Source organism: Armigeres subalbatus, chromosome 3, assembly GCF_024139115.2.
Source record: "Armigeres subalbatus isolate Guangzhou_Male chromosome 3, GZ_Asu_2, whole genome shotgun sequence".
In the NCBI taxonomy this organism is placed as follows: Eukaryota; Metazoa; Arthropoda; class Insecta; order Diptera; family Culicidae; genus Armigeres; species Armigeres subalbatus.
Window position 1 is genome coordinate 427548318 of NC_085141.1, and position 26680 is coordinate 427574997.

The 26680-nt window shown below is 41.9% G+C and overlaps 1 protein-coding gene across 1 annotated transcript in view; it reads right to left on the reverse strand.

The window, feature by feature from the left end:
* Nucleotides 1-2875: 2875 nt before the first annotated feature.
* LOC134224448 (uncharacterized) overlaps nucleotides 2876-26680 on the reverse strand; it is a 44440-nt gene continuing 20635 nt past the window's right edge. The window contains exons 2-7 of the mRNA XM_062703801.1: nucleotides 17686-18320; nucleotides 17350-17466; nucleotides 5520-5816; nucleotides 5311-5464; nucleotides 4554-4880; nucleotides 2876-3796 (exon numbers count right to left, since the gene is read on the reverse strand). Coding sequence (XP_062559785.1) covers nucleotides 3324-3796; nucleotides 4554-4880; nucleotides 5311-5464; nucleotides 5520-5816; nucleotides 17350-17466; nucleotides 17686-17706 — 1389 coding nt within the window. The 5' untranslated portion in view covers nucleotides 17707-18320 and the 3' untranslated portion in view covers nucleotides 2876-3323. The remainder of the gene's footprint in view (nucleotides 3797-4553; nucleotides 4881-5310; nucleotides 5465-5519; nucleotides 5817-17349; nucleotides 17467-17685; nucleotides 18321-26680) is intronic.

Below are 26680 nucleotides of genomic sequence, written 5' to 3' on the forward strand. Positions count from 1 at the left end.
GGCAAGATTGCTGAAACACCGCACGAGGGCAAACGAGGCACGATATAAATGGGCGCGGAACAGACAAAACTCGATTTTCCGGAGGAAACAGCGCCAGCAGGAAGATCGAGACCGTTAAGAGACGGAGCAACTGCACCGCGCAAATAACACACGAAAGTTCTATGAGAAGTTAAACCGTTCACGTAAGCGCCACGTGCTACAGCATAATATGTGTAAGGACATAAACGGGAACCATCTTACGAACGAGCGTGAGGTGATCCAATGATTGCGGCAGCACTACGAAGAACATCTGAATGGCGATGTGGCAGACGAAGATGGCGGTATGGTGACGAACCTGGGAGAACGCGCGCAGGGCATAATTTTACCGGCTCCAGATCTCAGGAAAATCCAGGAGGAGATTGGCCGGCTGAAGAACAACAAAGCCCCTGGGGTTGACCAACTACCATGAGAGCTATTTAAACACGGTGGTGAGGCACTGCCTAGATCGCTGCACTGGGTCATTACCAAGATTTGGGATGAGGAAGTTTTGCCGCAGGAGTGGATGGAAGGTGTCGTGTGTGCCATCTACAAAAAGGGCGATAAGCTGGATTGTAGAAACTACCGCACAATTACATTGCTGAGCTACCGCCTACAAGGTCCCAAATTTTATGCCGTCGATTAGCACCAATTGCAAGGGAGCTCGTGGAGCAGTACCAGGCGGGTTTTATGGGCGAACGCTCAACCACGGACCAGGTGTTCGCCATTCGCCAGGTACTGCAGAAATGCCGCGAATACAACGTGCCCACGAATCATCTATTCATCGACTTCAAAGACGCATATGATACAACCGATCGGGACCAGTTATGGCAGCTAATGCACGAACACGGTTTTCCGGATAAACTGACACGGTTGATCAAAGCGACGATGGATCAGGTGATGTGCGTAGTTTCAGAGGCATTCTCGAGTCCCTTCGAAACGCGCAGAGGGTACGGCAAGGTGATGGTCCTTCGCGTCTGCTATTCAACATCGCTTTGGAAGGGGTAATACGAAGAGCAGGGATTAACACGAGTGGCCCGTCTAGCTGTTTGGCTTCGCGACGACATAGATATTATATGGCACGTAACTTTGAGATCGGTGGTGACGAAATTGAGGTGGTAAAAAAAATTGTGTACTTGGGCTCACTTGTGACTACCGAAAATGACATCAGCAGAGAAATTCTGTAGCTGTAGATGTGGCTGTAGATCGTACGTACTTTGGACTCCGCAAGACACTTCGATCGAATAGAGTTTGCCGCCATACCTAACTGACTATCTATAAAACGCTCATAAGACCGGTAGTCCTCTACGGACACGACACGAGACTGTTGGAAAGTAGTAGGGGAACTGTACCGGTTTTGGCCATGTTCCTAATTTGGCCAATTTCTCGCATATCTCCGAAAATAAAGCAATTTCCGAGGGTTTCATTAGCTGTAACAGAAGATATATCCCTTACGAGTGAGATGCCTCATTACTGTTGGAAGTCAAAGTGGGCAGCCCCTCAATAGCTCGGCTTGACGCGCTCTTCTGAATGTCAAGTGTTGTCGTAATGCTGTGTTGAGGCTCGTTTGTTGTGGAGCGAATATTTTTCACTTATGTAAATAGTCGTTTATTCATTTAATTAAAGTTTGATTGTTCGACTAAACGAGAGGTGTTCTTTCTTTCATACGCGAAAGTCTCGAGTGTGAATTGTCCACTGATGGTGTACTGGTGTACGATTGTATTCAACAGAGACCTGGACGATGCTCGTGAAGGACCAACGCGCACTTGGAGTTTTCGAAAGGAAAGTGCTGCGTAGTATATATGGTGGGGTGCAGATGACGGATGGTATGGGAGGAGGCGACAAACAGAACTTCTAAAGGCACATCTTTTTGTTGAAGACCCATGGACCTATCTCGTTTATTTATCAAGTTATAGCCGTTTTTCGATTAAAAACATACTTTTTTCAAAATGAAATAAAACGCTTTAAACAGAAAACGCTCTCTCAGTTTTCCCACCATAAACGCAGAAAAGTGCGAGCTTTCGAATAGAACCAATAGATTGAAAATCGGTTTGCTTTATTTTGAAATATAAGTAAATAAGAAAAAATAAGAAAAAAACATGTTTTTCATACAAAAACTCGAATAACTTTTTTGTTATAAGAGATAGATCCATGGTTCTTTAACAAAAATGTGCGTCTTCAAAAGTCCTAAAAGTGTTCGGAACAAAGTTTATGCGAGAAATGAATGTATAAAAAGTTATGTGAAGAATACCGATTTTTAGGGACCGCCCTAACGTATTTATTGAAAAAGCTCATAACTTGTGAACCATAAGTGATAGAAAAATGGTTTCTTCGGCAAAGTTGCTCAAAATTAGTTGCTCTACAACTTTGTGGAACATTGCACAAGTCTTTACCAAAAAATTAAAAAGTTGATATTATGAACTTCTGAAATATAGGTACCACCCTAATTTCACTACATGGAAAAAAAATCGTCAAAAAATATGATTTTTTTCCCAAAGACACTATATATCTAAAACTAATAGTTTTGGCGCAAACATTTTTGTCTTGCTAGATTCGACTCTGGGACCATTGTGCACTGGGACAGAGCCGCCTCGCAGCTTAGTGTTCATTAAGCACTTCCACAGTTATTAACTGCGAGGTTTCTAAACCAGGTTACCATTTTTGCATTCGTATATCATGAGGCTAGCACGATGATACTTTTATGCCCAGGGAAGTCGAGACAATTTCCAATCCGAAAATTGCCTAGACCGGCACCGGGAAGCGAACCCAGCCACCCTCAGGAACTGGAACCACGCTACAACAAAAAACGGATTTCGGATTGAAGCAATAGACACTCTTGAATTGTTTTATTTTCAAACTTTTCTTTTGTCACAAGCCAATAAAAATACGGTCATTCTTGATTATACTCGCTCTAAGTACCGTTTTCGTATAAAATAAAATTTCACAAAATTGATAAATATATGTGTGTGGATTATGTCGATTCCATTATTATCAAATTGCCATTCCAACCGATTTCGGCACCAATCCACATGATTTGGAAAAAGGGGGAACGATGCTAATAGTGATGATTCGCTTTTTTTCTAAACAAATTGTGCTCCGCTTTACCATTTGGTTTACATTTCAGCTTTTTTATTCTCGTGATTCTACAGTAGGAAAGGGCATTATTTATTCAGTAAATATATATCATCATTATGGTTTACTAAAAAATATCGACATTTCATTTTTGCTTTTCAGAATTTTTTAGCTATGCTCGCGTTTGTTTTTAACAATAAGCGTTTCAAAATTTAAGCTTTGCTATTTGGTGCCTGTCATTTTTTGCCACTGCTGCTTGTGCCTTTCGGTGTTCCTTTTTCCGCTGAGTTCGATAACGATTTATTTGATAGGGTCGACGGAGAGGATGATAGTGCCCTTGCCGGACTTCTGGTGGCATTGTTGGAAGTGGCAATTGGTGGTTTCGTGTTCGTTTTTGAGCTGCCAGCAGTTTTCATCGGCGATGAACTGTTGGAATTATTGGCTTTATTGATATTGCTGCTACTGCTACCGGTTTGGGTTTGAACTGCGGACGCGGTTTTCAAAGGGGTGGTTGGGACTCTTTTGGGGGACGGTTTTGGAGAGGAATCAGGAGTTGATTTGGGAGTTGATTTTGGAGACCTTAAACTAACGCGGCGGGTTGCTCCGGGCGACGGACTGGCGGAAGGTGGATTGGCACCAAGATAGATGGCTGAACCTGTGCCGCTCGCTAAATCGACCCGTGAACCGTGGATGGATGGAGGGGCAGATCCTAAAATGATTGTTTGTTTGTAAATTAATATATTCAGTAGGTTTGTTGGTGCTTAAGACTATTGTTAAGAATATCCAAATGGAATAACTAGAATTGGTAATTTAAAAAAACGTAACAAATTGTTTTTTGGCTAGACTAAATCAGACAAGTCCCTTCGATTTATTTTTTTTACCTGAAATTATGCTGGTATTAAGTAGGAACTTATCAAAAGTTTGCAAATTTTGACGTCAAATTATTTGATTACAATTTTAACGAAAATAATATTATTATTACACAGTACACACATATCTGATGTGGTTTTATCTTAAAATATGCCAATCTCCGGTTTACCTTGCAAGTAGAGACATAGGATTGCCAATCTGGAGATGGTAAGTTCGATTCGCGGTCTAGAATGTTTTTGAGAAGGAAACATTCCCTACTCATAGGCTATAGTTCATCCATTGGGCTTGTCACATACCTAATTAATCAAAAATTGTATCGCATATCCCTCAATCCCATAACTGAGGAAATCCTGTAACAAATGTACTTATGAATTGATGTGAAATGATTTCCGTTTTTCTTTTACGAACAAATAATCACAAGTCAGTCAAAAAACCGGTTGGTGCTATTTGGCAGAACCGTCTAAGTGCTGACAGAAAAGCAGACCAAGTTTCAGTTGTAATGTAAAAACATTAAAGAGGATTGAAACTATCTTAGTATATTTAGAATAATAGTCTTATATCTAACTAATGGATCCCAATCGCAGTAAATAACTCACCTGTGTAGGAGTACAGCCCGGCCGGACTACTGCGAGGTCTGAAGGTACTGACGATGCTGGAACTGCGTCGCAACTCGGACAGCTCACCAATGTCGATCTCGTCTGCATTATCGCCCGCAGCCCGTGGATTGTTCCGTTGACCAGCACCGGCTTCCGAGCCACGACCTGCACCCTTGGAACTACGCGGCGAAGTGGGACACGACTGGGCGGCGTTTCGCACCGACAGCTGAGACGATGTCGACGGTGATGAAGAGAGGTTGTATTGCTTTCTCGATGCGGTACTTCCCTTGCGGCGGAAGCCACTCCGTGAATCCGAACGACAGATCCCTAATATACAACTAACTGTTTCAATTTGCCTCATTTTCGGGGAACTTTGTTTCAAGTCAGGAGTGGATACTAGCTACATATTACGGTACATGATGATTCTAAGTGATTACATGAATTGTTGATTGAACATTCCATTACAAAGTGGATCATGTGAATAAGCGAAAACCGTTGATATTGTTTCAGAGGTGAGAGTGGCTTTTGATTATTTGGGAAGATTGGGTGTCTTTGGTATGAATCTATAATGAGCGTTGCTGCAAAGTGAGAGAAATGAAAAGAACAAATGGAATGATAAGAGGCAAGCCGAAAGAGGGGTTTTTCGATTTCATTTCACAATTGTCATCGAACATTGATACGATGAGGGGCGAAACTACATTCAAAGCTAGAACACCAAACACAGTGATTATGGCGGAAGCATTGAAACTACACTCACCTGTGGGACAGTCTTTTGTAAATTTGCACTGGCCTTCGCAAACACCTTTGTTTTCTAGCAAAATTTCATAATTATCTAAAGCTATAAAGCATTGCTCTCTATCATTGTTTTCCAAAGCTAAGCTGGGGAAACGTTCTTTCAGGCGTTTTCGTTCCTGTGGAAACATACATTAAAACATTTAAACACTCTTCACCAAAAATTCAACCTACATCAAACAGTTTGCAGGACTCAAAGTCTTGCAGCTGGTTCTGGAAGCCGAGGTTCGGATTGGCGATGGCACGACCAGCGCGCACAACCTTAAGCGCCTCCTTCCAGTTCAGTGTGGTGACGGACATGATGTAGGCCACGGCAACCGTCACCGAGCGGGACATCCCGGCCAGACAGTGGATCAGTACGTGGCCCTCTTTGAGCCGGGCGGAGTGTATAAAATCGTTACAGACGGAAAAGTATTGCGACAGGTTTTGGTCCGGTGTATCGGCGGCCATCACACAGAGGTAGTGTTTATCCTGAAACATAATGATGATGGTGATGAAAACCTTTTAATTTTCGTTTCTTTAAAGAACTAGACTAGGTACAAGCTTCTGACCAAACGGTGCCCACAACCAAACCACTTCCTCTATCAATATACGTTGGAGGTCGTGGGCTCAATACCAAGGCCCCTCCCATTCCAGTCTCCTACTTTGTACCTTTCTCTCTATTTCTAATTATCATATCAAGCGCTAGAACTGGAAATGGTCTCTACTGCCACTATTCAAATACAGTCGACTCTCTATATCTTGATGTTCTATATATCTCGATATTTCTCCCTATGTCGATGGTTTTCACGTTTCCTTCAATCTACATGCGTTTGGGATTTCTACATCTCGATAAACTCCCCATCTCGACATCTCTCTATTTCGATGTGTTCTGGTCATATTTCCTTGAAAATTCTCTCTCCCTACGTAGATATATTCAAATTTTTAAACTACTCGACCATCTTTGAACAATAACAAACAAATCAAAAACATGAGATGACATCTGTTCTGTTGACGTTTTTCATAGCAATCAGAGTGTATATAATTAACACGTACGTCCCCAACCACCATTTTACGACAAAACGAAAAATTCAAAACCACGCAGCTCAGTCGATTTCTAACGGATTTTCAAGCAATCTTCTGCAATCGATCACAAAATTCCTATAATTTTTGGAACCGATGTCAATTTTTGTCCAATGGTCATTGTTCCGGATATATTATGGGGAGTACAGGGGTTACCCCCCTCCCGGAAAAAATGGTCACTGGCAGATCGGCTTCGAAATCCATCGTGTGACATGTCAAACTTCATGATTTTGCAAAACAAGTACACTGGAGTACATTTCGGCGATTTTCGATCGAATTGGCCACCCTCCGGGTACTTCCAGGGCCTAGTTCCCTTGGGGAAGTGGCCAATTTTCATTCAATCTTGGAACCCATCTTGCGACATATCAAACTTCATGATTTTGCAAAACAAGTACACTGGAGTACATTTCGGCGATTTTCGATCGAATTGGCCACCCTCCGGGTACTTCCAGGGCCTGGTTTCCTTGGGGAAGTGGCCAATTTTCATTCAATCTTGGAACCCATCTTGCGACATATCAAACTTCATGATTTTGCAAAACAAGTACACTGGAGTACATTTCGGTGATTTTCGATCGAATTGGCCACCCTCCGGGTACTTCCAGGGCCTGGTTCCCTTGGGGAAGTGGCCAATTTTCATTCGCTCTTGGAACCCATCTTGCGACATATCAAACTTCATGATTTTGCAAAACAAGTACACTGGAGTACATTTCGGCGATTTTCGATCGAATTGGCCACCCTCCGGGTACTTCCAGGGCCTGGTTCCCTTGGGAAAGTGGCCAATTTTCGTTTAATCTTGGTACCCATCTTGCGACATGTCAAACTTCATGATTTTGCAAAACAAGTACACTGGAGTACGTTTCGGCGATTTTCGATCGAATTGACCACCCTCCGGGAAGTACCCGAAGGAAGCAGGGCCTGGTTCCCTTGGGGAAGTGGCCAATTTTCGTTTACTCTTGGAATCCACCTTGCGGCATGTCAAACTTCATAATTTTGCAAAACAAGTACACTGGAGTCCATTTAGGTGATTTTCGATCGAATTGGCCACCCTCCGGGTACTTCCAGGTAGACCTGTACGCTGATTGAAATTTAACCGGCGGTGGCGTGATAGATCATTTTCAGCCAGCGGCGTCACGCCGTTGGTGATTGGCGGCGGCGTGGATCGGCGTGAATTAGTTTCAAGCGCCAAAATTTATTCAGAAGTTCCTCCAGAAATTCGTCCATAAGTTCCTCCACGAGTTTTTTTAAAAGATCCTCAAGAAATTCCTTTGGACATTCCTCCAGATATTCCTCTATAAGTGCCTCTGGAAAATTCTTCCTCCGGAAGTTTTTCTAGAAATTCCTCCGGAAGTTCCTCCAGGAATTCCTCCGGAAGTTCCTCCAGGAATTCCTCCGGAAGTTCCTCCAGGAATTCCTCTGGAAGTTCCTCCAGGAATTCCTCCGGAAGTTCCTTCAGGAATTCCTCCGGAATTTTTTTGTTAAATATCTTGGCTGTGCATATGCACAGCCAAGATATTAACAAAAATAGTTTTCATGCAACCGAGTTGCCGAATAATATGCAATTAATTCCTCCGGAAGTTCCTCCAGGAATTCCTCCGGAAGTTCCTCCAGGAATTCCTCCGGAAGTTCCTCCAGGAATTCCTCCGGAAGTTCCTCCAGGAATTCCTCCGGAAGTTCCTCCAGGAATTCCTCCGGAAGTTCCTCCAGAAATTCCTCCGGAAGTTCCTCCAGGAATTCCTCCGGAAGTTCCTCCGGAAGTTCCTCCAGGAATTCCTCCGGAAGTTCCTCCAGGAATTCCTCCGGAAGTTCCTCCAGGAATTCCTCCGGAAGTTCCTCCAGGAATTCCTCCGGAAGTTCCTCCAGGAATTCCACCGGAAGTTCCTCCGGAAGTTCCTCCAGGAATTCCTCCGGAAGTTCCTCCAGGAATTCCTCCGGAAGTTCCTCCAGGAATTCCTCCGGAAGTTCCTCCAGGAATTCCTCCGGAAGTTCCTCCAGGAATTCCTCCGGAAGTTCCTCCAGGAATTCCTCCAGAATTCCTCCAGAAGTTCCTCTAGGAATTCCTCCGGAAGTTACTCTAGGAATTCCTCCGGAAGTTCCTCCAGGAATTCCTCCGAAGTTCCTCCAGGAATTCCTCCGGAAGTTCCTCCAGGAATTCCTCCGGAAGTTCCTCCAGGAATTCCTCCGGAAGTTCCTCCAGGAATTCCTCCGGAAGTTCCTCCAGGAATTCCTCCGGAAGTTCCTCCAGGAATTCCTCCGGAAGTTCTTCCAGGAATTCCTCCGGAAGTTCCTACAGGAATTCCTCCGGAAGTTCCTACAGGAATTCCTCCGGAAGTTCCTCCAGGAATTCCTCGGGAAGTTCCTTCAGGAATTTCTCCGGCTGTTCCTCCCGGAATTCCTCCAGAAGTTCCTCCAGGAATTCCTCCGGAAGTTCCTCCAGGAATTCCTCCGGTAGTTGCTCCAGGAATTCCTCCGGTGGTTCCTCCAGGAATTCCTCCCGAAGTTTCTCTAGGAATTATTTCGGAAGTTCCTCTAGGAAATCCTCCAGAAATTCCTGGAATTCCAGGTGGCCAATTCAGTTTTATGGAGGAATTCCTGGAGGAACTTCCGGAGAAATCCTGGAGGAACTTCCGGAGAATTCTGGAGGAACTTCCGGAAAATTCCTGGAGGAACTTCCCAGAGGCACTTACGGAGGAATGTCCAAAGGAATTTCTTGACGATCTTTTAAAAATCTAGTGGAGGAACTTCTGGAAGAATTCCTTGAGGAACTTTTGAAGAAATTTTGGCGCTTGAAACTGGTTCACGCCGATCCACGCCATCGCTGATCACCAACGGCGTGACACCGCCGCCGCTGCCTGAAAATGATCTATCATCATTGTCGGTAAAATTTCCATCAGCGCACAGGCCTACCTGGAAGTACCCGGAGGGTGGCCAATTCGATCGAAAATCACCGAAATGGATTCCAGTGTACTTGTTTTGCTAAATCATGAAGTTTGACATGTCGCAAGATGGGTTCCAAGATTGAACGAAAATTGGCCATTTCCCCAAGGGAACCAGGCCCTGAAAGTACCCGGAGGGTGGCCAATTCGATCGAAAATCACCGAAATGTACTCCACTGTACTTAATTTGCAAAATCATGAAGTTTGATATGTCGCAAGATGGGTTCCAAAAGCGAATGAATATTGGCCACTTCCCCAAGGGAACCAGGCCCTGGAAGCACCCGGAGGGTGGCCAATTCGATCGAAAATCGCCGAAATGTACTCCAGTGTACTTGTTTTGCAAAATCATGAAGTTTGATATGTCGCAAGATGGGTTCCAAGAGCGAATGAAAATTGGCCACTTCCCCAAGGGAACCAAGCCCTGGAAGTACCCGGAGGGTGGCCAATTCGATCGAAAATCGCCGAAATGTACTCCAGTGTACTTGTTTTGCAAAATCATGAAGTTTGACATGTCGCACGATGGATTTCGAAGCCGATCTGCCAGTGACCATTTTTTTCGGGAGGGAGGTAACCCCAGTACTCCCCGGAATATATCCGGAACCATGGCCATTGCACAAAAATTGACCTCGGTTCCTAAAACTTTAGGAATTTTGTGATCGATTCCAGAAGATTGCTTGAAAATCCGTTAAAAATTGGCTGAGCTGCATGGTTTTGAATTTTGAGTTTTGTCGTAAAATGGGGGTTGGGGACGTACGTGTTAATTACATACACTCTGATAGCAACAACCTTTTTTCGATCTAGTATGTACCTATTTCAATTTTCCTTTCATTCCTCGATCTCTCCTTATCTCGATGGTCGCTTCAATATCGAGATGTCGAGTGGCGACTGTAATAATGTAAATTTCCTCCAACATGATTATTTTGCCGTTGGTTTTTTTTAAACTCGTTTTATATGCAGAAAAAAAATTAAAAAACAGATAAAATCAGCAATATTTTTGAACAAATTAGTGAGAATTGTGCTATGTTTTTGAAAAGTTATCTTTACTACATTTTTCAAAATATAACATAATAAACACATTTAGGTATTAATATTGCTGCAGGCCGAAAATCGGCCTTCAGGTATGCAGGACTTGACTTGTGATGTGGATGACTAAAGAGCTGAGCAGAATAGATACGTTTGCGTACGTTTTGACAGTTTCTCCATGGGAAATCTGTCAAACCGTTCGCAAACGTATCTATTCTGCTTAGCTCTTAAGGACGTGGGCCACAAATAATTTATGTATGAAAAAAGTAACAAACAAGAAAGAGAGAAAATTGACATGAAACGTGATGATTAAAAAGTAGTGTGCTGTGAAAATAATTTCCACTCGTCAACATTTTTTGAAAAATGTCTTTCAAATTGTGAAATTGAATATATTTCCAACCTAATTCTCAAGTGTTTTGATGTAAAAGCGTTTCGATCAAGGATACGGCGTACGACCCCACCTGTGGGGTTTAAGTAAAATGCCTTCAGCATGTGTTTATAGATTTACACCTCAACGTGTCTATCGGCGAGCAGCAAGCCATGACTCTGCCTTTTCTGGTCAGATCTTCGCGGCGGACACACCCATCCACGGAGAGTCGCTGTCATGATTTCGTACCGGCCATTTAGGGCTACACATTTTGGCGATTCTGCCAGTCTACTTTTTGGATCTTGTCGCTGATTTGCTGAGGTGAGTTGAATTCAAGTGGTTAAATTGTGAAGAGTGATATATTTTAGTTTTAAAAATCACAAGGCGCGTCTGGCAGACCATCGGAAAATGGTGTGTGGTTTGCAAAATCACAAGGCGCGTCTTACCGCACGGCTAAGGAGGGCCCCTTGATGGTGTATATCAGTCCCATCTTTGCTGTATTTCCTATTCATAGTGGACAAATATGCGATTGTGGTCAGTATACGTGAAACTGAAAGTTGTATTATATTTTCGAATTTGGATTGGATTTGGATTGGATTTGGATTGGATTTGGGTTGGATTTGGATTGGATTTGGATTGGATTTGGATTGGATTTGGATTGGATTTGGATTGGATTTGGATTGGATTTGGATTGGATTTGGATTGGTTTGGATTGGTTTGGATTGGTTTGGATTGGTTTGGATTGGTTTGGATTGGTTTGGATTGGTTTGGATTGGTTTGGATTGGTTTGGTTGGTTTGGATTGGTTTGGTTGGTTTGGATTGGTTTGGATTGGTTTGGTTGGTTTGGATTGGTTTGGTTGGTTTGGATTGGTTTGGTTGGTTTGGATTGGTTTGGTTGGTTTGGATTGGTTTGGATTGGTTTGGATTGGTTTGGATTGGTTTGGATTGGTTTGGATTGGTTTGGATTGGTTGGTTTGGATTGGTTTGGATTGGTTTGGATTGGTTTGGATTGGTTTGGGTTGGTTTGGATTGGTTTGGGATTGGTTTGGATTGGTTTGGATTGGTTTGGATTGGTTTGGATTGGTTTGGATTGGTTTGGATTGGATTTGGGTTTGATTTGGAATGGATTGGGATTGGTTTGGACTGGTTTGGACTGGTTTGGGCTGGTTTGGACTGGTTTGGATTGGTTTGGATTGGTTTGGATTGGTTTGGATTGGTTTGGATTTGGTTTGGATTGGTTTGGATTGGTTTGGATTGGTTTGGATTGGTTTGGATTGGTTTGGATTGGTTTGGTTGGTTTGGATTGGTTTGGATTGGTTTGGATTGGTTTGGATTGGTTTGGATTGGTTTGGATTGGTTTGGATTGGTTTGGATTGGTTTGGTTGGTTTGGTTGGTTTGGATTGGTTTGGATTGGTTTGGATTGGGTTTGGATTGGTTTGGATTGGTTTGGTTGGTTTGGATTGGTTTGGATTGGTTTGGATTGGTTTGGATTGGTTTGGGATTGGTTTGGATTGGTTTGGATTGGTTTGGATTGGTTTGGATTGGTTTGGTTGGTTTGGATTGGTTTGGATTGGATTTGGATTGGTTTGGATTGGTTTGGTTGGTTTGGATTGGTTTGGATTGGTTTGGATTGGTTTGGATTGGTTTGGATTGGTTTGGATTGGTTTGGATTGGTTTGGATTGGTTTGGATTGGTTTGGATTGGTTTGGTTGGTTTGGATTGGTTTGGTTGGTTTGGTTGGTTTGGATTGGATTTGGTTGGTTTGGATTGGTTTGGATTGGTTTGGTTGGATTGGTTTGGTTGGTTTGGATTGGTTTGGATTGGTTGGATTGGTTTGGTTGGTTTGGATTGGTTTGGATTGGTTTGGATTGGTTTGGTTGGTTTGGATTGGTTTGGATTGGTTTGGATTGGTTTGGATTGGTTTGGATTGGTTTGGATTGGTTTGGGATTGGTTTGGATTGGTTTGGATTGGTTTGGATTGGTTTGGTTGGTTTGGATTGGTTTGGATTGGTTTGGATTGGTTTGGATTGGTTTGGATTGGATTTGGATTGGTTTGGATTGGTTGGATTGGTTTGGATTGGTTTGGTTGGTTTGGATTGGTTTGGATTGGTTTGGATTGGTTTGGATTGGTTTGGTTGGTTTGGATTGGTTGGTTTGGATTGGTTTGGATTGGTTTGGATTGGTTTGGTTGGTTTGGATTGGTTTGGTTGGTTTGGATTGGTTTGGATTGGTTTGGATTGGTTTGGTTGGTTTGGATTGGTTTGGATTGGTTTGGATTGGTTTGGTTGGTTTGGATTGGTTTGGATTGGTTTGGATTGGTTTGGATTGGTTTGGATTGGTTTGGTTGGTTGGATTGGTTTGGATTGGTTTGGATTGGTTTGGATTGGTTTGGTTGGTTTGGATTGGTTTGGATTGGTTTGGATTGGTTTGGATTGGTTTGGATTGGTTTGGATTGGTTTGGATTGGTTTGGATTGGTTTGGATTGGTTTGGTTGGTTTGGATTGGTTTGGATTGGTTTGGTTGGTTTGGATTGGTTTGGATTGGTTTGGATTGGTTTGGATTGGTTTGGTTGGTTTGGATTGGTTGGTTTGGATTGGTTTGGGTTGGTTTGGATTGGTTTGGTTGGTTTGGATTGGTTTGGATTGGTTTGGATTGGTTTGGTTGGTTTGGATTGGTTTGGATTGGTTTGGATTGGTTTGGGTTTGATTTGGAATGGTTTGGATTGGTTTGGACTGGTTTGGACTGGTTTGGGCTGGTTTGGACTGGTTTGGATTGGTTTGGATTGGTTTGGATTGGTTTGGATTGGTTTGGATTGGTTTGGTTGGTTTGGATTGGTTTGGATTGGTTTGGATTGGTTTGGATTGGTTTGGTTGGTTTGGATTGGTTTGGATTGGTTTGGATTGGTTTGGATTGGTTTGGATTGGTTTGGATTGGTTTGGATTGGTTGGATTGGTTGGATTGGTTTGGTTGGTTTGGATTGGTTTGGATTGGTTTGGTTGGTTTGGATTGGTTTGGTTGGTTTGGATTGGTTTGGTTGGTTTGGATTGGTTTGGTTGGTTTGGATTGGTTTGGTTGGTTTGGATTGGTTTGGATTGGTTTGGTTGGTTTGGATTGGTTTGGATTGGTTTGGATTGGTTTGGATTGGTTTGGATTGGTTTGGATTGGTTTGGATTGGTTTGGATTGGTTTGGATTGGTTTGGATTGGTTTGGATTGGTTTGGATTGGTTTGGATTGGTTTGGATTGGTTTGGATTGGTTTGGTTGGTTGGATTGGTTTGGATTGGTTTGGATTGGTTTGGATTGGTTTGGTTGGATTTGGATTGGTTTGGTTGGTTTGGATTGGTTTGGATTGGTTTGGATTGGTTTGGATTGGTTTGGATTGGTTTGGTTGGTTTGGGATTGGTTTGGATTGGTTTGGATTGGTTTGGTTGGTTTGGATTGGTTTGGATTGGTTTGGATTGGTTTGGATTGGTTTGGATTGGTTTGGTTGGTTTGGATTGGTTTGGATTGGTTTGGTTGGTTTGGATTGGTTTGGATTGGTTTGGATTGGTTTGGTTGGTTTGGATTGGTTTGGATTGGTTTGGATTGGTTTGGATTGGTTTGGATTGGTTTGGATTGGTTTGGTTGGTTTGGATTGGTTTGGATTGGTTTGGTTGGTTTGGATTGGTTTGGATTGGTTTGGTTGGTTTGGATTGGTTTGGATTGGTTTGGATTGGTTTGGATTGGTTTGGATTGGTTTGGATTGGTTTGGTTGGTTTGGATTGGTTTGGATTGGTTTGGATTGGTTTGGATTGGTTTGGATTGGTTTGGTTGGTTTGGATTGGTTTGGATTGGTTTGGATTGGTTTGGTTGGTTTGGTTGGTTTGGATTGGTTGGATTGGTTTGGATTGGTTTGGATTGGTTTGGATTGGTTTGGATTGGTTTGGTTTGGATTGGTTTGGATTGGTTTGGATTGGTTTGGATTGGTTTGGTTGGTTTGGATTGGTTTGGATTGGTTTGGATTGGTTTGGATTGGTTTGGTTGGTTTGGATTGGTTTGGTTGGTTTGGATTGGTTTGGATTGGATTTGGATTGGTTTGGATTGGTTTGGATTGGTTTGGATTGGTTTGGATTGGTTTGGATTGGTTTGGATTGGTTTGGATTGGTTTGGATTGGTTTGGATTGGTTTGGATTGGTTGGTTTGGATTGGTTTGGATTGGTTTGGATTGGTTTGGGATTGGTTTGGATTGGTTTGGATTGGTTTGGATTGGTTTGGATTGGTTTGGTTGGTTTGGATTGGTTTGGATTGGTTGGATTGGTTTGGTTGGTTTGGATTGGTTTGGATTGGTTTGGATTGGTTGGATTGGTTTGGATTGGTTTGGTTGGTTTGGATTGGTTTGGATTGGTTTGGATTGGTTTGGATTGGTTGGATTGGTTTGGATTGGTTTGGTTTGGATTGGTTTGGATTGGTTTGGATTGGTTTGGATTGGTTTGGTTGGTTTGGATTGGTTTGGATTGGATTTGGATTGGTTTGGATTGGTTTGGTTGGTTTGGATTGGTTTGGATTGGTTTGGTTGGTTTGGATTGGTTTGGATTGGTTTGGATTGGTTTGGATTGGTTTGGATTGGTTGGATTGGTTTGGTTGGTTTGGATTGGTTTGGTTTGGATTGGTTTGGATTGGTTTGGATTGGTTTGGATTGGTTTGGATTGGTTTGGATTGGTTTGGTTGGTTTGGATTGGTTTGGATTGGTTTGGATTGGTTTGGATTGGTTTGGATTGGTTTGGATTGGTTTGGATTGGTTTGGATTGGTTTGGATTGGTTTGGATTGGTTTGGTTGGATTTGGATTGGTTTGGTTGGTTTGGATTGGTTTGGATTGGATTTGGATTGGATTTGGATTGGATTTGGATTGGATTTGGATTGGATTTGGATTGGATTTGGATTGGATTTGGATTTGATTTGGATTGGATTTGGATTGGATTTGGATTGGTGTCACGCTAGATACAAAATTGATCGCTCTCATCGCTTCTTTCCTGCCGTGCATTACGAGAAAATATGCTACTCTCCCAAAATGGTATTTTTTTAATGGCATTTTGGAAACTGGGTTGAAGTAAAAAGACTTTCCTTCAAAATTTTATGCGGTTACATATACTTTTTATTACACCAAAATGATTGTTGAAAAATTTCAAAATTTTTATCAGTTGGGTTTTGCAAAATTCGGTTCCCTCAGGCCACAAATCATTGGAGAGAGGTACGGCAGCCCTTACTTTGCACCGTTCAATGTGGAAAACGATCCATAAAGAATGAAAAACGATCCATAAATAAATTATTCTTTATGGAATCTCATTAACTATTTTATGGATTTATGGTAACATTTAAGGAATATTCAGATGTTATTTATGGATCGTTTTCCAGTTTTTATGGATCCGTCTTTATCGTTTATATGCAAAAGTATGTTTTGCCGAGAGGTACTAAGAAGCAACAATTTCAGTTGTACAATAGTTCAGTATTTAGAGCCTAATTCAATTTTTGGAAATAGTTGGTCCACGATTTTTTTTTCAGCAACATTCCTTGATAAATTTCAAAGAGATTGACAGCTGAGATAAGCGAAATTCCATCCCAATTTCGAGCTATAGGCATTTTAGTTTGAAAATAGCGCTCTACCGCGAGAGAGCTTCCTTCAGACGAGATTTCTATGAGTTAGATGTGGAATCAAGTTGAGTAATGATTTTTACAAAGATGTTTAACAAAGCTACACAATAGGTCTGGCCGCTTTTTATGTTTGAAATAATTTTCTATGTGCCTCATAAACATAAATATTGACAAAGAAAGTGATAGATGTAGTCGAATCTGTTACCATTATTATTATTATATATATGCTATTACTTTCCAGGATTCTTTCACGAACTGGCTGTGTATGTGTAAACTAGACTAGACTAGACTAGATGAAAAATGATCAGTGATAAGTATTGAGTGATGGGATGTGAAAAGTGAGAAAATACAAGTCAGAAGTAGGAATCGAAAATTTCGCTATAAAGCAATAAAAAATCCAACTAATTGAGAATTGTATACTGGGAATATGAGAATGGAGACGCAAGTGATAAGAAAGGAGAAATGAGGTGTGATAAGTGAAAAGAGAGAAGTAAAATGTGAAAATTAAGAATCAAGACGAGAGGAGTAAGTAATGAGAAGAGAGTAATCAGAAATGAAAATTGAAAAGCAAGAAGTGGCTTGTTAGAATTGATAAAAGAGATGGGAGAAGTGAGAAGCGAGACGAGAGGAGTGCAGATTGGGAAGCTAGGATTTGTACATATTGGAGAATTAAAAATTGAAATCGAACAGTGAAAAATATCGTGAGAAGTACACATAGAATAGAATATTGTTCACATAGGTTTTCATCACATCCATGGAGTAAAGCATTTACCATTCCTACTCCGACATTTTATGCTTGACATGTGCACAAAAGAACACATTGGCACTGCATTTGCCTCAACACTGGGCCACGTGAGTGCCACCAAGGGATGATCGGCGCCAAACCATTTCTGACAATCATTCAAATCTCATAAAGGTAACTGGTGCAAATATTTATCAGCTACGCAATCCTGTCATATAGCATTATTTCAAACGTGATGCTCACTCACCGGATGGAAACGCCTTGGGCTATCATGTATCGAGACAATGTGCGTGATTTGATAACGGTCTAATTGCTGATAGTCTTTTGAGTCCCGATAGTTGCCTATGTACAACCCGGGCATAACCTGAAAGTGGATGGAAAATGGAACACCAAAGGATTGCAGAAAGCATATTACAATCAGCGCGTTTTTATTTGTGCTCCACCCATGCTGTCCCAGTCATGCATTTCGCTCGTTCAATCATCGACCTATCATCATCAAACGAAAAATCCATTCCACGTTCTCGCACGCAAGGTCAGTTTCAGTGATAGCTCCTGGTCTGGTAAGCAATAATGGGTTCATTACCTTGTTCATTCCATTACCCATGATGGCGACGTTGGCTGCGGCTCCCTGCTATTATCTATCAGTGCTTTTTCCGCTTATCCACGGCCGTTTCCGCCAAACACTGGCCCGTCTCTAAACGACTATCACCGCCAGAAAAAGGATGATTATGTATGCGCTCGCTATTCCAAAGCTTCCAACAACTATTTCTATGAACAAACATCAACAACAACAACAATAACGACGACGACGACGGCTACGATTGGTAACGACTCTATTATTGTACACTAGTAGTGAGATGTGGTGCTTCTTGTTGCGAACAAACATGTTTTCCCCTCCGCCTAGCCAGGAACATAAAAGGATCATGATCCGATGTTTCGACGGTAGAAGCGCAGTCAACCGGCATCCTCATCTGATTGGGAGCGCTTTCCTGGTTGGAATCCCTTTTTCCAATTAAATATCAAACGTGGACTTCACTATCCAAAGCCACAAACAACTTTTAGGAACGTAGCTGATGTCTAACAACTAGGTATGTAGATTGCCTTCAGGAGGCAACCACTCGCGATAGTAGAGGCGCTGGGCCGAACTGCCAATCTGGATGCGGGAGTTGGGGTAGATGGTTGATATTTGACTGGTAGAGTCTTCGTGGCTAAATTTAGCTGGGAAAGAGAACGAAGAATAAGATGGTTATTTGCAACAGTTCTTGATTATGGGTTCAGTCTACTCTACAGTATAGTGTTAGTTTATCATCGCGTATATAGCTTGAACAATATTTCAAGTATCATTTGTCCTTGTCGTTTCAGAAAACAAGAGCCAGACAAATAAATGGATTGCTCTAGTATCTAGATAAAACAATGATTATTTATTTCCCGACTGACAGCATGTTATCTCATTTCCATATTTTATGGGCAAAATTTTACACAAAAACAACTCAGACATGATGTACCACATGTCTCCTTATTGCAAATCGCTTTCGTTTCTTCGTTCAGAATTTAGCATTGAGCGGACCCGGCCCCTTACAAGACACATTTGATTTTTTGCCAATCTGGGACACATGACCCACCAAGAAGATTTTGAAAATAAAAAACAAGTTCTACCAATTTTGTTTATCACTGGCGGAGGGAGTTTATTTTCTTCTTCTTCTTCTTCTTCAATGGCTCTACTTTCCAACTTGAACTTGGCCTGCTTTTCAACTAAGTATTCTATTAGCATTTTGATATTAGCATTTCATTATGGAAAGCTTTTCTATGCCCGCCATTACATTACAATAATAATTATAAGTAATAATAGGCGCGGTTTTCGTTGGGTCATGGCTCTTGAGTATTTCTCTCAGCTATATAGTTTTTAATTTTACTTGCGCTCAATAAGGAAGTACTATAATAAATATAATGAAAAATTTAGTTTCCCCATATTAATCTCCATGCGAACTTGAAACGGCTTGTGCTTAATCAGTTTAATCCAAATCAGCTCAAATTATCACAGGACACATGAATCAGTTTGGCGTTGTGGGGCAAAACCGATTTTTTGAACCACCCTAATGAGTATGTATCTTGTGTGGCAAGTACAATGGATACACTATGCCCAGGGTGTTGAGACAGTTTCCAACCCGAAAACATCCTAGACCGGACCGAGAATCGAACTGATTGGCAATCCTACGCTTTTGCTCGCAAGGCTACAGGAGAGTCCATTATTTGCTTATTACACCTCATGAGCCTCATGTAACTCCCTTTTAACTGCTACCAGAAATGGCTTCAATCATATATACAATCAGAGTCAGGGCTTGACTTATTTGTAAACAATTCATTACACAAACTGAATTTTCCTTCAACTCTACTAAAAAAATCGTGGTTTGAGCGCTAGTTAAATACACAAATTTATACTAAATGTTTGAAATTTTAAATCATTTTGTTTATCAATATTGTCTTGTAGTGTTGAAGCTTACGAATATTTACAATTCACTTATTGCATGCTTTCAAGTACCCTACACAACCCTTCCCGAATTCAGAAGGAGAAAAATACGGATAACGTGGTTTTTTAAGGATGTTCCTCCTCCGATGGAGGAAAGGATGGCCATTACTCGAAAAATGGACTATCTCCAATTCTCGAGTGCTTTTTCGAAACGGTGTATGTCGCAAATTGTAAACAAACCCGTTTTCGACAGCATATGGTATCAAATTCATCTAAAATTGTGTTTATCATCAAAGCTACATGGAAATATGTTATTAAAAATGCAAATCATTTTTTTTTTACAAAACGGTGTAACATCATTGTTGAAAATATTGCACATACAACGCTTAGCAGGAAATGTACTTTAAAAACTTTTTTCGAACAACTAAATAGCTTAAAACGTTCGTCCACTTCATCGCTGATTTCAAAATTAAACTTGTTGCTTGTATATTCTGATTTTCGTGAAGAAAACATTTTACGTTGTTTTTCTGCAGCAAATGTTGTTAAGTCGTGTTGTGAGTGTTGCAATTTTTTGTCGCATATACTTGACGCAACATTTCGACTTATCAACAATGCAGCGTACGGAGCAGCGTAACATTTCGACGAAAGTAGCATGGCCTCGGTCATGCTGACTTATGAAAATGACGTATAAGGGTTGATGAGTTTCAATCATATTTATTTTTCAAGCGCATAGGAAAGATAGAATTTGTTTTCATCATCTGTTGCAGAACGTTGTAACATGTATTTTTATCAAAATAACTGAAATGTTCTCTCACAGTGTATACTTCAGAGTCAGTGACTATAAACCCGCCTTTTCTTAATGTTTCGTTGAAGTGAATTCAATTGTAATAAACATGTTAAATTTTTAAAAAGGAATAAAAATAAAATTCGAAAACTAATTTTCTCAGCTTGATTCAACATTTTACATACGCCTATTTGAAAAAGTACTCGAGAATTTGATCAATTTATATATCTTATGGAAGTATATTCCCTAGATAAGAGAATTGGGAAACATTAAGGCGGTCTGAATATTCAATCAAAAAATATGGGCTGGCGAAGTGAAAAAAGTAGATAAAAATAAAGAATCATTCCTAACTTTGATTTGTATGTTATGAAGCCAATTTTTCTCCAAATATAAAATTTTTATATACCATTTCAAAGCTTAAAACTTCAGCTTTTCAACAGTTTGATTTATTTGGCACGTGAAGATTGATATCAAAAAGATTTAGAACAAAAACTATCATTATATTAATTCTTTGCTATAAAATAAACACGCTAGTCCCGCAAACCTTATGTCCCCAAATGTCCCCTCATCTGTAAATGGGAGAATTAAATATAACCCTACTACCGCCTTATGGTGAGTAATTTGCTTGTGCATATTTGCGCGTTTTCAAGAAAGTCAAACCAAGTCAAACTAGTCAAAAGACATAGCCAAGTCAAACTATGAAGGATTTACATCCATGTTTCATCGAAGGACTAAAAGAGTTTGATGAAAATTTATTCGAATTGAATTTTCCAGTTTGTAGAACCATTTTCCTGCTGCAAAATGGTGGGTTGACATCAAGGAAGGAGCGCCCAACAGAGCTCTGGTCCCCACAAGTCCCTATCTCACAAGTCCCGCTTCCACGGGTCGTCCGATGACAAAAGACCGCCAGCTAAGGGTTGTTTACTTAGCTGGTAGTGCAGCCTGGGCACTGTTGTCCTTCTGACATCAGCTAGAGTGAGAAGGTACGCCTCGAGCGTCTGTTCACCAGGAGGTGCGGCTCAAACAGCGTCTGCCTGGTACCCAGCGGCTAATTACCGTAATGCTGTATCGCGTCAGCAATACCTAAGATGGCAGCCCCATCAGCGCGATGTAGGTAACGCGACCCCGGTAAGATAGCTTACTAAAGCCTCTCATTGTAACATATGCCATGTCCCATAGAATTAATATTATTATAAAATATATGTAATTTTCTTAAGGATAGGAGTAAGAATTAGAATTGTTAAAAATCCCTATAAAATTGCCCGCTTGACACACCGTCACTACGTTCTATCCCCACGATACGGCTACGCGTACGCCTACGCATACGCACCGAGAGGTAGCGGAAAATGTTCTATGAAGAGGAGACGAAAAAAGGGAGTTTTTTGGGGCTGGAGAGATGAAAAGGAGGCATATCGAGTCTCTTCTGGCTTGAGCCTCCGTTCGAAGAAGGTGCGTGAAAAAGTGATTAAACGTCGTTAGCGAGAAAGTGACTAAAAACGTGCTGGTGCTTTCTACCTTAATGAAGAAGATTATACTCTGGAGAATCCGGTCGTGTATCGTCCCGACGGGGATTTGAGTTTAAGAGATCGAACCCGCGAGTGTTAAGAACTAGAATTCTGAAATCGAAGTGCAGAACTAGGTCCGAACCACCTCCCAGGGTTAACTGCCCTCCACGCCAAGCGGGCAAATCATTGTGTGCGCGTAGTGTCTGAGCCGATACCCTCGTGAAGAACCCAGCGGCTAAGGACGGTGTGGGCCATCGTAGCTCCCCTTAAACTCTCATCAGGCTAGGTGCCCCTGGGATGAGACAAAGGTAAGTCCATGCTCTACCGCCTATTAGTACCTAAATGCTAACTTACATTCTGTCGATCCAACGGAAAAATTGCTTTTTGAGAGTTAATTTTTTCATTTGGTCGCTGGGGAGTTTCATAGGTGTTTGACGAAAGGAGATTAAAAAAATCAACTCTCCTATCGAAAATTATAAAATTGGTTCACACAGCTTTCATATCGTTGCGAATACTACGTTTCCCATACCTCTGACCATTTCAATAGGTAGCGCTATAGAGCGAGTGAAGATAGAATCACGGTAAAGACACCGTCGGTAGATTCAGTGCAGCACATGTGATTTGGTGCTTCTCTTTTTCATAGGATATATCAATTTCATTTCAAGGCCGAGCAAAAATTTCAAGGTTATAGGTTATCGTATTTTTTTCTTTTGCACGTTCGTTCGTATTTGCATGCACCATTGTAGTCGGAGATACGCAATAGAGAAACCACACGGTAGTTCAATATAATTACCGGCATCATGATCGGCGATTTAGAAAAGTCTTACCTCGAGGACATGGTAGTAACATTCCTCACCGATGACGAGCTCAAGTTTGAGCTGGAAATAAGAAATTTGTTCGACATAGAGATCGCTCGATCACCGTAAATCGTAGGATATTAAAAAAATTCGCTGCGCGAGGAATCAGAGGGTTTGCAACGTGTTTATGCGTACCGCCGTAGACCGAAGGAAGAACGCATGTTGGAAAGAGTACGGGCGGAAATCGTGATGGACGATGTATTAAAAGACACGCCAAAGACAGGGCTGCTTCACATGTACAATCGTCTGAAGTTATTTAAGAAACCTCATGCAACTCGGACTGTATTAATGAGGCAAATTGGTTGTTTTCAAATATCGTCCAATTGTACTTGAACAATTTATGCGATAAGCTTCTGTTACCAACGCCTCCGGGCTCGTATAATTTAATTTATTTAGAGGGCGCAGCAGTCTCGAGGCTCAATCAGCGAGTGCACGTGATCTGATCAATTTAGCTCATCCAGTGGATGCAACTGTAGGATTAGAGCAGGAACACACGTCGCCCACACAATCGGTTCATAATGTATCACAATTGTTTTCGAATGTGTCGATTAATCCTGCCCATACAGTAGACAGTGTTTCGCTAGTAGGAGGGCACGTACCAGCTACGACGACTGGTAGTCTTGGAGCAGTACCGCGTATAGTAAATACAGTGACAACGTCGGTTACTTTTCTACGGTTGTGACATCTTCTAGCACTTTCACCAGTGTTGCTTCATTAGGACCAATGCCTCCCATATGGTCCACCCGCGTTATCGAGTATCAACGAGTGTACAACAATCTCGCCATGTTCGTTTTGATGCAGCGCATTCGTTGACAAATGTGTTTCGGAATAGTGACGAATCAGTGTCGGGTGCAAGAATGAATCCAACGGCACCGTTCTCATCGGCGACAGGGAATCTAATTTACAATCAAAGTGCGTTAGTGCCGGCGTCGGGAACATATTGCAGCTCGATTGTTAATCCGTCAGTACATCCAAGTACGCAGGAATATACTCGGCCAGTGTCTTATTGGTCCGATCCGTGGCAATTTACTTCAGACTCAAATCCCACTACCCACAGTACAGAAAGCTTGTCGTTTTCATATGCAAACAATTCTCACGTTCATTATTCAGTTCCTGAACAAAGTACAATTCCGCCTAGTGTTTCCCAACGTAATCTCTATGACCCACCAAGGAATTTCACTTCGGGTAATACCGTGTCTCAGAATCCTTTCGAGAGGCATCCAAGAAGTTCATCTTATTCGATACCTCAAAATGCAACAAATAATATAGGCAGGAGCAGACTGCCTACATCGGATTGGTGGAGTAGAGACTATCCAGTACCCTCCGCACCAGCTCCGAGTATCAACCCTTTCGAAGATTTTGACTTCGACCCCCTTGAGAACCGGGTGAAAACAATCCCTGTGGTGAAATGGCCACTGAAATACGCTGGAGAAGATCGCGGCATGGGATTGAATGACTTTTTATGGGAAGTGAATGATTGGACGAAATCGGAGCAGATTTCTGAAAATGAACTTCTTCGTTCGTTTGGAAACTTGTTAACCGGCCGAGCCAAAATGTGGTTTACCAGCAATAAGCATCGGTTCATCACCTACTCGGAACTAATTGCAAATTTGAAGCTGACCTTCAGACATCCTGATCTAGATCACTTTGTCTTAATGGATATCTATCAAAAAGGCAGCAGAAATCTGAGACGTTTTTAGAATTTTTCTCGACATTGAAAAAAAAAATTCAAGAGTCTTACGGTTCGAATTCCGGAAACAGAGATAGTGCAAGCTGTACGTAGAAATCTCCGTCCGGAATATAAAAGGGCTCTAATTGGAAGAGAGTTACATGATTTGTATTCTCTGCAATTAGCTGGACAAGAAATTGATGCCACCAACACCTATTTGTTTGTCAAACCGCAAGGTCCCTTGCAGAGTCATGCAGTGCAAGTATCGGAAAACCGGACCACAGGAAACGTTTATTACAATCGGGAGAGAGGACCTCCGATTCATCCAAATAAGGTACAAAACTATAAAAACCCACAAAATTCTAACCCACGGCCAAATCAAGGGCAAAATCCAAGCTGCGGTAATCAAAAATCGCTGTATCAAAAACGGGAACCGAGTTTAGCAAATCAACAACCAAAAAAATTTGATAAATCCAAACCGGATGAAAAGTCCAGTGTCTCCCAAATGGAGAAACCAGACGCGGAAAACAAATTACTAGATTTTGTACCACTGAACGACAAGTTTGTGTGTTTCAATTGTCGCAGCCAAGAACATTTAACCTACCAGTGTACAAAGCCTTATAAAGTTCACTGTCAGGTTTGTGGGTTCAAAGGATACCCGACACACCGATGCCCGTTCTGTGAAAAAAACTCGGCGCGCCGGAGGGAGACCGGCAAATCGATGAACAATTAACTGATGTCGAAAATATCTTATTCACGCTTGGGTACGAGCCGAGACCCGATAGCAACCTATTATCCAAGCCCGACATAGCACAAAGTTCAATTTTTTCTGTGCTGACAGATAATAGACCTTTTTTAACTGTGTCTATTTTCGATCAACCGATCAAAGCACTTCTAGACAGTGGCAGTCAGAAGACTCTAATTTCCAACAGTACTTCTCCTATTTGGAGACTGAACAACACCAGAATTTTTCCTTCTCGTTTATCACTCACCAGTGCTTCTGGAGATCCCTTACGGGTATCTGGTCAAGTTTATCTTCCATTCACCATGCTGGACAAAACGAGAATAATGGAAGCAACGATTGTCGAGGATCTTCCTGTGGACTGTATCGCCGGGATTGATTTTTTTGATATGTTCGACATCCACATTTCAATGGACAGCGCATTGTTATACCAAATTAATGCGCAAGAGTGTCCCCAGTCCTCTCCTGAACTCGTTGAGCTTAGCTCCGAGCAGGATCGAGAGATAAACCGCGTCAAACAACTGTTTAAACAAGCTATGTCAGACCAGCTCGAGGCAACCTCGCTGGTCCAACACACCATAGAACTGAAAGACGAATTTAAGAGTGTAGCTCCAATTCGTGTTACTCCATTCCCATACTCGCCTTCTATTCATAGGTCCCTGAACGAAGAGGTTGATCGACTCCTAGCTCTTGGCATTATAGAAGAGTCTAATTCCGATTGGGCTTTGAATGCAGTGCCGATAAAAAAGCCGAATGGATCGATTCGTTTATGCCTAGATGCGCGTAAGCTAAACGCTCGCACAAAACGTGATGCGTATCCATTGGCGCACGTAGGGAGAATATTGGGGAGGTTAGGGAAAACGCGCTTTCTGAGTACTATTGATCTGAAGGATGCGTTCCTTCAGATACCGTTATGTGACAAGTCAAAGCCGTTAACTGCGTTTTGCATTCAAGGGAGAGGTATGTATCAATACACTCGCCTCCCTTTTGGCCTAACCAATAGTCCAGCTACCTTATCCAGGCTGATGGATAAAATCCTCGGCTCGGGTGCCCTAGAGCCTCAAATATTCGTCTATCTTGACGATATCATCGTAGCGAGTGAAACTTTTGAGGAGCACGTAAGACTTCTCGAGGAGTTAGCTATTAGGCTGCGTGAGGCGAACTTGTCAATAAATATTCAAAAGTCGCAGTTCTGCCGTTCCGAAGTCCCCTTTTTGGGGTATCTTCTGTCCTGCGACGGTCTGAAGCCTGACCCCTCTAAGGTGCAGGCCATTCTGGACTTTGAACCTCCTAAGACCATCCGACAAATTCGTCGATTTCTTGGGATGGTAAATTATTACCGGAGATTTATTGCCGACTTTGGCACCATCACAGCTCCGATTTCGGATCTCCTTTCCGGAAAACCGAAGGTAGTCAGATGGACCAAAGAAACCGAACAAGCCTTCCGAACGATCAAGGAACGGCTGATCACCGCCCCCATCCTCTCGAATCCGGATTTCGCCATAGAGTTTTCCGTTCAAACCGATGCCAGCGATCGTGCTGTGGCAGGTGTAT